The sequence below is a fragment of the Hyperoodon ampullatus genome (assembly GCF_949752795.1).
Source record: "Hyperoodon ampullatus genome assembly, chromosome: 18".
NCBI classification, from domain to species: domain Eukaryota; kingdom Metazoa; phylum Chordata; class Mammalia; order Artiodactyla; family Ziphiidae; genus Hyperoodon; species Hyperoodon ampullatus.
The window spans coordinates 59,010,636-59,024,955 of NC_136931.1; the positions used below are offsets into that span (position 1 = coordinate 59,010,636).

Genomic DNA, 14,320 nt, shown 5'->3' on the forward strand with positions numbered 1-14,320 from the left:
GTTCTGGGGGAGGGGCAGAGGTTCCCAGTGAGAACACAGGAGTCCGGGCCCCCGGCGCCTCCCCCTTAGAGGACTCAAGGATCCACCCCCCCGACCCAGTCCCCAGTTGTCGAGGATCCAGGAGTCCTACCCTCAGCTCCTCTCCTCTGACAACACAGGAATCCCGACCTCCAGGCCCTTCCTCCTTCGAGGACAGAGGAAGCCACCCACAGAACCCCTCTTTTGAGAACGCAGGCCCCCAGCTCTCTTCTCCTTTGAGAACCCAGGAATCCAAACCTCCCGGCCCCCTCCTCCTTCGAGTATCCAGCAATCCAGCTCCTCTCTTCTTATCCCCCAGCCTCTCCCTCTTTGAGAACCCTGCTCTCCAGACCCCCTGCCTTTCTCCGAGAGGGCCTCAGAGGGGCCCAGGCCTCCAGCCTCCACCTCTTTCGGAGCTCCGGTTCCTTCTCCCGTCTGAAACCCAGAGAGCGGGCCCCACTCCTGTTGGGCGCACCAAGAGCGGGTCAGATCCGCTCCGGGCAAAGCCACAGGCGGTTACGCCACCCGGGAGCTCGGCCGCGCTCCCGGCACCGCCCCCGCACCTCATCAGCCCGCCGATCCGCAGCGACCCCACACTGTCCAAACCCCTCCCGATCTCCGGGGCGCCTCCGCACTCCGCGCCCACCACACCCCTGCCCAGGCGTGGCGGACCCACCTGGGCCCGCGGCTACGCGCCGCCCGCAGGGCAGGAAGCAGCCGAGCAGTCCCGGCCCGCGGGCCACCGCGGGTCCGCCACGCCTACCCCGCCCAGCACGCCCCCGCGTCCCCAGCCTCTTCCGGGGGCGCCGGCTGGGCTGCGCGGTCCGGGGCCGGGTTGCAGCGCCCGGCAGGCTCCGGGCTGAGCAGGGAAGGAGCCCAGACTGGGCGCAGGGAGCACGAGTCCACAGCTGGACACGGACTCTGTTCTACCGAGCTGCGAGCACGCAAAAGGGCGGGGCTTCGGGCTCGGAAAGGGGTGGGGCCAGAAGCTTCGGGCACGGAGGGAAGCGACCGAACCTGGGAAAGAGGCGGGGCCTGGAGCTCAGCGTTCGGAATGAGGTGGAGCCTCCGCTTCAGGTTCCTTGGGACAGAGTCGGGAGGTGGTTTGGAGGCGGGGCCACAAGCTTCGGTTTTCTTCGGAGGTAGTCGAGTACTGAAGGTCTCTGTTCGGATGTAGGCGGAGCCAAGAGCTTCGGCCGGATGTGGAGGGGCCACAGCGTCGGTTCCCTTCGGAGGTAGTCGGGTACAAGTGACTCTGGGTGGCTGATAGGCGGAGTCTCATGTTTAGGAGGGAGGCGGAGCCACGGGTTTAGGTAACACGAAAGAGGCGGGGCTCAGGAGTATTCCAAAGGGGCGGGGCAAACAGAGTCCCGGCCTAAAGGGGGCGGGGCCCCGGGCCGTGGTGCCAAGGGGTCGGATCCAGCGTAAGGAGCCTCCCATTTCCAAGTCACGGAACCGAGGAGGGAGGTGCGCTTCGAGGGGCGGGCTCAAGGGGGTTTCACTTCAGGGGGAAGGCAGAGATACGGCCCTGAGGGGCGGGTCCCAGACTTCCCGCTCCGCTGAGGTGGCGGCGTGACGAAATCGACGCAGGGGGTCGGCATGGGGGGGGGGTGGAGGAAGCAGCGCGTGGCGCGCTACGTAAGGGGGTGGCTCCGCCGGGACTGCGAGCTGGTGTTTACGAGGTGACTAGCTGGTTCTATCAGAGGACGGTGCCACATTCTGAAGGGAGAGCTCACGAGTGGGGTGAGCCCGCCCGAGCGGAGAACAGACGGCGGGTGCTCAGGGGACCGGGCTTCCGGCTGTGGGGTTCGAACGTAGGGCAGGAGCTCCAACTCGGGGAGCTCAGGCGGCCAGAGGGGGCGGGGCCTCAGGCTATGTGATTGACGGGAGCCGAGGACGCCCGAACGCTGAACCCCTTATGTTCGGGAGAGGGCGGTGCTGCGGTTCGGCTGAGCCGAGGACTCCCGAACTTACGGACCGGTCACGCTCGGGAGGGGGCGGGGCTTCGTATTCTAGGAGCCCGACTCAGAGCAAGGGGACCTGAGGCCGAACCTCGGGAGTTCGGAAAGGGGAGGAGCCAAGTCCCGAGCAACCCGAAGGGGGCGTGGCCTCAGCGGGGCTTTGGCCTCTGGAGGTCCCGACACCTGACGGGGACACCCGAAGGGCGACGCCGAAATGGATCTTTCGAAGGGGGCGTGGCCCGTGCTGGGGCAGGCTTTGCTCCGAGGCGCGTGGGCCGGCATGGCAGTGTTGGCTCAGACCAGAATGTTGACCGCGGGGTCCGAGACACCCCAGCGGGGCCCCGCGGCTCGGTTCGGGGCGGGGCCTCGTCTCTGTCAGCCCCGGGGCCTGGCGGGATCGCCCGAGGGCGGAGTCTGGCGCCCAGGCGGCGGAGCCTGGCCCTCCCGCTCAGCAGGTGGCGAACGCGGCACTGAGCGAGGCTCCGACCCCCGAGACTCAGGGGCGGGGCTTCGCCGAGACCACCCCCCCCCCAGGCGGTGGGAGGCCTCCCCGCGGCGCGAATCGGGTGGCGAGAGGCGTGCAGGTCTGTGGGTGACTCCTGTGCCCCTGGCCTCCCGCAGGAGGATGCTGGTGGTGGAGGTGGCGAACGGCCGCTCCCTGGTGTGGGGGGCCGAGGCGGTGCAGGCGCTGCGGGAGCGCCTGGGAGTAGGGGGCCGCACGGTGGGCGCCCTGCCCCGCGGACCCCGCCAGAACTCGCGCCTGGGCCTCCCGCTGCTGCTGATGCCCGAAGAGGCGCGGCTGCTGGCAGAGATCGGCGCGGTGACCCTAGTCAGCGCCCCGCGCCCGGATCCCCGCCAACACAGCCTGGTAAGGGGGCAGGTTGGGGGCGCCTGCGGGAGAAGAGGCTGGGGACAACAGGTCCCTGAGGTGGGAGGGTCTGGGAGTCCTGGATTCTGGAATACTGTGAGAGTAGGATACTGGGATCCCCCCCTGGATTCTGGAATACTGTGAGAGTAGGATACTGGGATCCCCGGTTTCGCGCCCCGAGGTTGTGAGGCGCCAGGGAGTCAGGATTCCTAGCTTTCTAAGGCAGGGCATGCCTGAATCCTGAGATTACAGCTATGTTTACTTCTCAGGCATTGGCATCCTTCGAGCGCCAGCAAGAACAGGGCTTCCAGGAGCAAAGTGCTCTGGCAGCTGAGGCCCGTGAGACCCGTCGTCAGGAGCTCCTAGAGAAGATTGCAGAGGGCCAGGCTGCGAAGAAGCAGAAGCTGGAACAGAAATCAGGGACCAGCGGGAGCCAGGATGCCGGTGGGAACCAAGCTGCAGAAGAGAATGAGGCCAGTGCTGGCCAGGCTGCTGGAGAGCATGAGGAAGCAGGTGAAGGTGGGATTTTGGAGTCCAGGGACCAGGGGAAGGAGGGAAGAGATTTTGGGGAATTTTGGCAGGGAATCTAGGGCTGGTTCTCCCTGGGGCTGGGGAAACCTTGCCCCTTGGATTCACCAAACTCTCTTGGATTCACACCCCCACCAGGCTCCTCTCCCCAGCCAGGGCCTTCAAATGGGGTGGCTCCTTTGCCCAGGTCTGCTCTGCTCATCCAGCTGGCCACTGCTAGGCCTCGGCCCATCAAGGCTAGGCCCCTGGACTGGCGTGTCCAGTCCAAAGACTGGCCCCACGCTGGCCGTCCTGCCCACGAGCTTCGCTACAGCATCTACAGAGACCTGTGGGAGCGAGGCTTCTTCCTCAGTGCGGCCGGCAAGTTCGGGGGCGACTTCCTGGTCTATCCCGGTGAGTCTGTGTTGGGACCTCTGATTGCCACTCATTTCTTCACAATCCCACTACATTCTGCATTTTTCTTTTCTTTTTTTGGTCTCATTTTCTCAGCCTCTGAAACCATGGAAGGACAGGAAACACTTGAGAGCCCGTGCTCATTTGAAGGGCAGTTTAGTAAATGAGAAAAGGGGGCAAAAAAAAAAAGAACAGCTCATAAAAAACATGTATAGTAAAAAGTAAATCCTATTTTATACTGTTATGCAGTTATAGACAAATTATTTAAGTAGTCTTAAAAATTGTGGCTCTAGTGAAAGAATATGAAAAGAACTTAAAGTGGAGTACTAAGTAGCCAGAGAATCCTATCAAGCAAGTGGGAAAAAAGCTTGAAAGGATTTGCTCCAGCCCAACGACAAATAGTTAATAGTTCTGGGAGGGAATTTGCATCAGGAATAGGTAAAGGGGACTTTTGATGAATCAGTTAATTTTTGAATTTATTGTGTAACTTAAAGGTTAAAAAAAAAGTGCAGAAAATCACTCTGTTTGTTCTCCTTAAGAACATAGATAGAACTGCCTGAGAAGTAGTCAGATCTTAGCCATTCATTGGAGACTGTCCACTAAGTTCCCTGCAGATGAGTTGACAGGCTTATTCTCTTCTCAGACTAAAATTTAACTGACTGATTTAGGAGCTGAGAACAGTTTCCCTGCCCCATTCTCTATAAGTAACCATGGTTTAATTACTTTGCTACTGTTTTTTTTGGGTGATTTTTCTATGTTAAAAAAAAAAAAAGAAAGATTATTTTGGTTTTGCAAATGAATATTCAACTTACTAAACATACAAATGTTAATTTCTAGGTTTTTTCTAAGCTTTCTTCAATTTATAAAACTTAATTTTTTCAATCTACCAGATTTTAAGGGGACCATTAATTCATGTTTGATCCCATTTACAAAAGGAATTAAGTAGTTTCAAACATTATAAACTGCATTTTAAAATTTAATATTTTTCTTTTCTTTTTTAAGTTCTGCACGTTTCTGGTTATGAACCTTGCCAATAACTTAACTCTAATAAGTTATAAATGGGGTGATTTTTAAGTTTATATTCTTACACTGTTAATAGACTTACTAAAACTTCAGATTAAAATAAGTTTAAATCAATCACTCAATCACACATTTGAAACTAAACCACAAGGCTGACCTGTTACTTGTAATAGGTCAATATTTCTAAAACAATACTCAATGTATCAAATATACATAAAATCTTTGTCCCCTGAATATTATTATTCAAGGTCTGACTCTCTTAAATACATATTTCTAAGTCTAACTCTAAATCTTCCTGAGGTTAAAAGATGCTAAGTTTCTTGGAAAACAATTTTGGGGTAACTTCTCAAGCATTTTTTTTTTTTTTTTTTTTTTTTTTTGCGGTATGTGGGCCTCTCACTGTTGTGGCCTCTCCCGTTGTGGAGCACAGGCTCCGGACGCGCAGGCTCAACAGCCATGGCTCACGGGCCTAGCCGCTCGGCGGCATGTGGGATCTTCCCGGACCGGGGCACGAACCCGTGTCCCCTGCATTAGCAGGCGGACTCTCAACAACTATGCCACCAGGGAAGCCCTTTTCAAGCATTTTGATGCTCCTTTCTCAGCTGACTGAGGTATCTTAACAACCAGAGAGGTGCCTGGCTCCTGGAGAGGTTCTTGCTAGAAACCCAGCTGCCAGGGAGGGCCTTGATTTATAGTTGCTACGACATCCCCTCAGATGGAAGGTCTTATAGCCTTGCTCTTTTATTTATTTATTTTTCCCCTCCGTTTTATTGAGACATAATTGACATACAGCACTCTATAAGTTTAAGGGGTACAGCATAATGATTTGACTTATACACATCATGAAATGATGACCGCAATAAGTTTAGTGAACATCCATCATTTCATACAGACACAAAATTAAAGAAATCTAAAAAAAATGTTTTTCCTTCTGATGAGAAGTCTTAGGATTTATTTGCTCTCTTAACAATGTTTATATATAATGAACAGCAGTGTTAATTATATTTATCCTGTTGTACATTACGTCCCTAGTACTTATTTGTCTTATAACTGCAAGTTTGTACCTTTTGACTACCTTCATCCAATTCCCCCTCCCTCCATCCTCTGCTGCTGGTAACCACAAATCTGATCTCTTTTTCCATGTCTTTGTTTACTTTTGAAGTATAATTGACCTATAGTACTGTGTAAGTTCCTGGTATGCAGTATAGTGATTTTATATTTCTATATATTTCAAAATGAGCACCATAAGTCTAGTTACCATTTGTCACCATACAAAGACATTACATAATTATTAACTATATTTCCCACACTGTACATTCTTACCTGTGAGTCATTTATTCTGTAACTGAAAGTTTGAACTCCTTAATCTTCCTACCTATTTCCTCCCCCAGCCCTCCTCCCCTCTGACAACCACCTGTTTCTTCTCTGTATCTATGACTCTGTTTTTGTTTAGTTATGTTTGTTCATTTGTTTTGTTTTTTAGATTCCACATATAAATAAAATCATACAGTATTTGTCTTTTTCTAGTTTATTTCACTTAGCATAATACCTTCTATTATGCTAATAGAGGTCCATCCATGTTGTCAAAAATCCCAAGATTTCATTCTTTTTTATGGCTGAGTAGTATTCCGTTGTATGTATGTATGTATGTATGTATGTGTGTGTGTGTGTGTGTGTGTGTGTATATATATGTATATATGTATATAATACCACATCTTCTTTATTCATTCATCTATTGATGGGCATTTAGGTTGCTTCCATATCTTGGCTATTGTAAATAATGCTGCAGTAAACATAGAGGTGTGTGTATCTTTTCAAATTAGTGTTTTCATTTTTTTCAGATAAATACCCAGGAATAGAATTGCTGGAAGCCTTTCTCTTTTAGATTTACATTACCTGTTACTTAGTTTTCTGGAAAGTGACCTACTCAGGGTCCTACTTTACTTGAAAGCATTCATCTAATCCGGGGGCAAACTATAGCCCCAGGTCGAATCCGGCCCACTGACTGGTTTTTTTTAAACAAAGTTTTATTGGAACACAGCCTTGTCCATTTGTTTACATATGGTCTGTGGCTGCTATTGTGCTAGAGTGGCAGATTTGAATGTTGGCAGCATGGCCCACAAAAACTGAAAATGGCCCACAAAAACTCTCTGACCCTTTTCAGAAAAAGTTTGTTGACTCCTTTCTTCTATCTATTTTATTATGCCATCCTATTGTAAATTGTTTTCTTACTTCTTTTAGTCTGTTAGAGTCACTTCTCATTGGATATTTACATGATACCCTTTTGAGTTCCTCATGGCTTTGACTGACAACGATATATTCAATTATTTGTTTTCATTTTTGTTTTTTAAATAAGATTATGCTATACATGTGTGTCAACTTGCCCCACCTCCCAGGTCCAAGGGTGTCTTTAAAATACTGGTAGTGATAGCTGGAACCATCCCCATGTCCTCCGTGTGGACGTCCCAGTGTCTTCCAGCTCCCTGCCACTGGAAACTGCTACCTGCCTCTCTCCTTCACCCAGGCGACCCGCTCCGTTTCCATGCTCACTACATCGCTCAGTGCTGGGCTCCCGGGGACCCCATCCCACTCCAGGACCTGGTTTCTGCTGGCCGCCTCGGCACCAGTGTCAGAAAGACACTGCTGCTTTGCTCTCCGCAGCCTGATGGTAAGGTGGTCTACACATCCCTGCAGTGGGCCAGCCTGCAGTGAACTCCAGAGACCTGTGGGCACGTGGCTGTGTCCTTGGCAAGAGCCTTTCTAGATGGTCCCAAGCTCATCTCCGAGTGGGAGGCTCGACCACCCTCCTGCCTCTCTCGGCAGTTAGTTTTTGATTCCAGATTTATAAACACTACATCCTTCTCATGTCCCTCCCTGATTCAAAGCACTTAGTGGCTGTGTTGTTTTTATAGTTACCTATTTCCAACTGTGAGTTTCTTGAGTGTGAAAGCTGATTCATCTCTGTTTCCTACAAGGCTTAGGTCCCAAGAGGTCTCAATAAACTTGTTGAATAAATGTGGAGTTTGTGATTTGAATCCTTATGACAGTCCTGGGAAATGTGGCCATTTGTATCTGCTTGTACAGATGAGGAAAAGGCCTGGAGGAGGGGAAATGACTTGTCTGAGGTCACACATCTATTAGGGAGCACGGCTGGGATTTAAAACCTGGTCTTTTTTTTTTTTTTAATTGATTGATTAATTTATTTATCTGGCTGCACTGCGCATCTTGTGGGATCCTAGTTCCCTGACCAGGGATTGAACCCTGGGCCCTCAGCAGTGAAAGCGCAGAGTCCTAACTACTGGGCCGCCAGGGAATTCCCAGACCTGGTCTCTGTGACACCGAATTTTGAGCTCTTCCACTGCACTAAACTTCCTATTGAAAACATTTTTACAAGACATTTCAGATGCATACAAAGGCATAAATAAAAATAACACATGAAGAAAAGAAGGAAGCGAGTGTTGCAGTTTTAGGATAGCCATTTGGGGTAGGGAAGGGAATGTCAAGGGTGGTCTTTTTTTTGCCTTGGGTGGTGTTTATTCAGGTGTTTGGAGAATTACTTTTTTTTTTTTTGCGATACGCGGCCCTCTCACTGTTGTGGCCTCTCCCGTTGCGGAGCACAGGCTCCGGACGCGTAGGCCCAGCGGCCATGGCTCACGGGCCCAGCCGCTCCGCGGCATGTGGGATCCTCCCAGACCGGGGCAAGAACCCGTGTCCCCTGCATCGGCAGGCGGACTCTCAACCACTGCGCCACCAGGGAAGCCCTATTCCACAATTTTCTACAAAAGCTAAAACACATACGTATGAAATATGCATTTGTAAAACGATCTATATAGCGCCATTCTGCTTAAGAAATCACTAGAACGTTACCAGTACCAGCTTCCAATATTTATACACTGTTTTTTTTTAGACTTTCTAGACGTGGACCATTTTTATTTATTTAAAACAATTTTTTAAAACATTATCTTTAATATTTATTTTTTTTTGGTTGCGTTGGGTCTTCGTTGCGGCATGCGGGATCCTTTTGTTGTGGCATGTGGGCTCCAGAGCGCAGGGGCTCTGTAGTTGCGGCGCTCTGGCCCTCTAGTGGTGGCCCATGGACTCAGTAGTTGCGGCACACGGGTTTAGTTAGCCCCACAGCATGTGGGATCTTAGTTCCTGGACCAGGGGAACCATTTTTAAAGTCTTTATTAAATTTGCTATAATACTGCTTCTGTTTTATGTGTTGGTTTTTTGGCCGTGAGTCATGTGGGATCTTAGCTCCCCAACCAGGGATCAAACCCGTGCCCCCTGCATTGGAAGGCAAAGTCTTTTTTTTTTTAAAATAAATTTATTTATTTATGTTTGGCTGCATTGGGTCTTTGTTGCTGTGCGTGGGCTTTTCTCTAGTTGCGGAGAGCGGGGGCTACTCTTCGTTGCGGTGCGTGGGCTTCTCATTGCAGTGGCTTCTCTTATTGTGGAGTGCGGGCTCTAGGAGCGCGGGCTTCAGTAGTTGTGACGCACGGGTTTAGTTGCTCCGCGGCATGTGGGATCTTCCCAGACCAGGGCTCGAATCCGTGTCCCCTGCATTGGCAGGCGGATTCTTAACCACTGCGCCACCAGGGAAGTTCCTATATCTTGATTTTTTAAATGTGTAGCTTTGTTTGGTCACATAGATTTCGTTACTGTAATACAGTCACATGGTGAAAATTCTGGGGCTGAAAGTCTCCACCTCTGGTTCTCAATTTCTACCCCCCCCCCAATTTCTTCTTTCTTTCTTGCCCTATTTGGTGAATAAACTTGATAGACTCTTGATGTCCTGCAACCTTAGATTATTTATTTATTTTTTTGGCTGCACCATGTGGCATGTGGGATCTTAGTTCCCCAAACAGGGATAGAACCCGCACCCCCTGCAGTGGAAGCACGGAGTTTTAACCACTGGACCTCCAGGGAATTCCCTAAGCTTAGATTAATTTAAACTAGTATACTAACTCCTGCCTGGCTAACATTCTATACTTTTGCCTGTTTTGTAATTTCTCCAATACCTCTCTTCTCTCTACAACAAGGTACTTTGATGACTCAGTACCTGCGTCCTGAGTCTTCCCTCTCAGAAGTTCCTCATTAAAAACTATTCTGAGGGCCTCCACATGCAAAAAAGAAAAAATCCAGATACAGTCTTTACACCCTTTACAAAAATTAACTCAGAATGGATCATTGACCTAAATGTAAAAATGCAAAACTATAGAACTCCTGGTAGATAACATAGGAGAAAACCTAGATGACCTTGGGTATGGCGATGACATTTTACTTTATTTATTTATTACTTTTTTTATACATTTATTTTTATTTTTGGCTGCGTTGGGTCTTCGTTGCTGCGTATGGGCTTTCTCTAGTTGCGGCGAGCGGGCTTCTCATTGTGGTGGCTTCTCGTTGCAGAGACGAGCTCTAGGCGGGGGGGCTTCAGTAGTTGTGGCATGCAGGCTCAGTAGTTGTGGCTCACAGGCTCTAGAGCACAGGCTCGGTAGTTGTGGCACAAGGGCTTAGTTGCTCCACAGCATGTGGGATCTTCCCAGACCAGGGCTGGAACCGGTGTCCCCTGCATTGGCAGGCGGATTCTTTACCACTGTGCCACCAGGGAAGTACCATCGATGACATTTTAGATATGGCACTAAAAGGCATGATCTGTGAAAGAAAAAATAGATATGCTGGACTTTGTTAAAATTAAAAACTTCTGTGAGAAAATATTGCAAAAGACACATCTGATACAGGATTGTTATCCAAAATATACAAAGAACTCTTGAAAGTCAACAATAAGAAAACAACCTGATTAAAAAAATGGACCAGAGACCTTAACAGATACCTCACCAAAGAATATAAAAAGATGCCAATATGCATGTGAAAAGATGTTCCACATCATCTGTCATCAAGGAAATGCAAATTAAAGCAATGATGAGTGGGGAAGGTCATCACCCTTTCCCTATACATTGCCCTGTGCATCTCTTCCTTCTGGATGTTCCTGGGTTATATCCTTTCATAATAAACCTCTAATTTTAGTAAGTAAGGTGTTTCTCAGTTCTGTAAGCTGCTCTAGCAAATGAATTGAACCTGAGGAGGGGGTCGCTGGAAACTCTGAAACACCAATGATGAAAGTATAGTTAAGTTATTCATACATTTAACAATGTTTTGACTGTCAGCTTATATGTTAAGCCTGTGCTAAGACACTGATAAACAGGAAAGATGAGGTCTCTGCCCTCCTATAGACTTTAAAAAAATTATTTAAAAAAATTTTTTTTAATATTTATTTGGTTGCATTGGGTGGGCTCCTTAGTTGTGGCATGCGAACTCTTAGTTGCGTCATGCATGTGGGATCTAGTTCCCTGACCAGGTATCAAGCCCAGGCCCCCTGCATTGGGAGTGTGGAGTCTTAACCACTGCACTACCAGGGAAGTGCCTGCCCTCCTATAACTTTTTTGTCTGGAGCTAACTTGTAAACAAGAAAACAAAAAAGAACAAGGTAGTTTGACAGATACAGAAATACAATGAGAGAATAATAATGATAATGGTAGCTAACGCTGAGTGCTTTCTCGGTGCCAAGCACTACCCTAAGCAATTTGCATAGATTGCATCATTTCATCCTTACGATAACCCTATGAGGTGGGTGTGGTCGTCACCCCCATTTTATAGATGAGGAAGCTGAGGCACAGAATGATTGAGAAACTTGTCTGAGGTATTAGAGCTAGTAATTGAGGATTGCTGAATTTGAACCCAAGCATGTGGATAGAGCAGGGTGATGTCATAAAGGAAAGGACTGAGTGGGACTGTTGCTCTGAGGAGGGAATACTGACTTCCGAGTCCGCTGGACAGCAGCTGTATAAAACAGCAGTGAAGAGCATGGGCTATGGAGCCAGACTGTCCCAGCTGCAATGCGGGCCTGACTTCTAGTTGCTGTGAGACTGAATATACAAACAGACAACGGCCAGATCATATATGAAAACAGAACTCTGATCCACAGCCTGCAGCAGCCTGCCCAGAAAACCAGACCCCTTATCTATAATAAACAGCTCAGCACTGGTCAGAATGGCCATCATCAAAAAGTCTACAAATAATACATGCTGGAGAGGGTGTGAAGAAAAGGGAACCCTCCTACACTCTTGGTGGGAATGTGAATTGGTGCAGCCACTATGAAGAACAGTATGGAGGTTCCTTCAAAAACTAAAAATAGAATTATCAAATGATCCAGCAATCCCACTCCTGGGCATATATCCAGGGAAAACCATACTTCGAAAAGATGCACGCACCCCAATATTCATTGCAGCACTATTTACAATAGCCAGGACATGGAAGCAACCTAAATGTCCATCAACAGATGAATGGATAAAGATGTGGTGTATATATACAATGGTATGTTACTCAGCCATAAAAAAATGAAATATTGCCATTTGCAGCAACATAGACATAGAGATTTTCATACTAAGTGAAGTAAGTCAGACAGAGAAAGACAAGTATTCTATGATATCACTTATATGTGGAATCTAAAAAAATGATAGAAATGAACTTATTTGCAAAACAGAAACAGATTCACAGACACAGAAAACAAACTTACGGTCACCAAAGGGGACAATGTGGGGGAGGAATGATAAATTAGGAGTTTGGGATTAACATATACACACTACTATATGTAAAATAGATAAAAAACAAGGATTTACTGTATAGCACAGGGAAATATATTCAATATCTTGTAATAACCTATAATGGAAAAGAATCTGAAAAATATATATATTTATAACTCAATCACTTTGCTGTACAAGTGAAACTAACACAATATTGTAAATCAACTATACTTCAATAAACAAACAAAAACAGCTCAGTAAGCCAGCCTGCTATAAGGCAGGCTTGTAGGAAGTAACAATCCAAGGAACCAAATAATAACCCCTACAACAATAGGTCCAAAAGGGCCAGGACTTGATTAGTAATTCACAACTCTACTAATTTTTGTCCCCACTTCCAATTTAGGACCAAGAAAAGAAAGCCAAATATGTACCCCAACCAATCGCATAGGGTACGTAACTTCTAGTCTGCCTACGTCTAGCTTCTCCATGACGACAGCCTCCAGTCTGGGACACCTGAAGCCTTTCCTTTTTTCTGTTATATAGCTTTCCCACACCTCTGCCTGCCTTTGAGTCTCTGCCAAAACATGAGTGATGGTGACTGACTCCCTTAGCTGAATAGATAGCCTTTGCTTGTTCTCATCCGGTCAGTCTTAATTTATTTCCACTTTGTGCAGTCTTGGATAAGTTCTGTAACCACTTTTTGGTGCCTCAGTATCTGCCTCTATAAAATAGGATAATAGTATTAGTACCCCTTAAGCAAGCATCTATAAAACTATTACTATGAGGGAGGGCAACTTCTCTGAGAGTCCTCCTTAAATATGTATTAAGTAAATTAACATATGTAAAGTTCTGAGAACAGGGCCTGATACATAGTAAATATTCCAGAATGTCACCTGTTACTATTTTTAGTGATGGAAATCATGGGTCACACGAATTAAAAACAAAACAAAAACAAACAAAAACAAAAAACCAAAAAAACCCCTTAAGGTGTTTAGCCCAAAGCCTAGCACATTTAGAGTGCTTATTAAATATTATCTAACAGCGATAAAGAAAGTCATTGGTGTGAATGGGATTATCCCAGAGAGAAAAGGACTAGAGGAAATAATCCTGAGAGGAAGATGTTGGCCGAGGAGATCAAAAAACAATGTATAAATTGCTCCAGGTTTATAACAAGAGGTGTCAGAACATTCTCCCTGTTCTGGAAACCCAAAGGAAAACCTCAGGATGTAAACTGCTGTCTTTGATAAAGAGGCACAAAGCCTTTTAATCATTGGGTCTCAAGTTAAAAAAAAAGTCAGTCACCTTCTTAAAGAGGCTTCCCTGACCATCCTATCTGGAGTACCATTTTCCCTCCATCATTATTAGTAATTTATTTTCTTCAGAGCACCACTCTGAAATGATCTACTTTATTATTTTTTTTTCCCTGTTCCCCTAAGGCTCAAAGCTTCACGAGTAGAGGATTTGTTTTAGGGTTCAAAAGGGCAGACTGGCTTCTGGCTGTGCTTCGGGTTGACATTCTGATATGAAAAATGATTTTTTTCATTATTCATGGATATAACATTATCTTCTGGAAGGAGCTTTGATTTCGCACAGCTCCAACCGTCTGGGGATCTTTTCTCAGAGACGGAGCCGGCTGAAGTCTGGTGGTGGTGGCGGTGAATACTCCAACTTTATACCGCGACTCAGAGGCCAGCTGACGGCACTTAAGTAACCACCGAGGGCGGAGAGGAGGCCTCACTTCTCACCGGACGATGCTCCGACACCTTGTCAGCTAGAGACGGGGTCCTCCCAACTGAGCACGCCGCTCTGGCCCAACCTCTCGTCTCCATTGCTTTTCCGCCCGCCAATGTCTTTTCTGATTGGTGCAGGCGGGCGCTGCGCGTGCTAACGTCACAAGTCGGCGGCGCTGGTATAAGAGCGCGGCCGTGGGACGCGTGCGCCTTTTT

The 14,320-nt window shown here is 47.7% G+C and overlaps 1 protein-coding gene across 3 annotated transcripts; it reads left to right on the plus strand.

Annotated features, from left to right (window-relative positions):
• Positions 1 to 2,604: 2,604 nt before the first annotated feature.
• TSEN34 (tRNA splicing endonuclease subunit 34) lies at positions 2,605 to 7,797 on the plus strand (the record flags this gene model as incomplete). Of its 3 annotated transcripts, none has more annotated exons than XM_079723030.1 (4): positions 2,605 to 2,847; positions 3,117 to 3,366; positions 3,514 to 3,768; positions 7,313 to 7,797. In XM_079723030.1, the coding sequence occupies 4 exons, from the start codon at positions 2,605 to 2,607 to the stop codon at positions 7,498 to 7,500; spliced, it is 936 nt and encodes a 311-aa protein (XP_079579156.1). In that variant the 3' UTR covers positions 7,501 to 7,797. The 3 variants fall into 3 exon arrangements, with proteins under 3 accessions (XP_079579156.1, XP_079579157.1, XP_079579158.1); XM_079723031.1 differs by having other exon boundaries at positions 3,117 to 3,360; XM_079723032.1 differs by lacking the exon at positions 7,313 to 7,797 and adding an exon at positions 7,185 to 7,272.
• Positions 7,798 to 14,320: the final 6,523 nt, after the last annotated feature.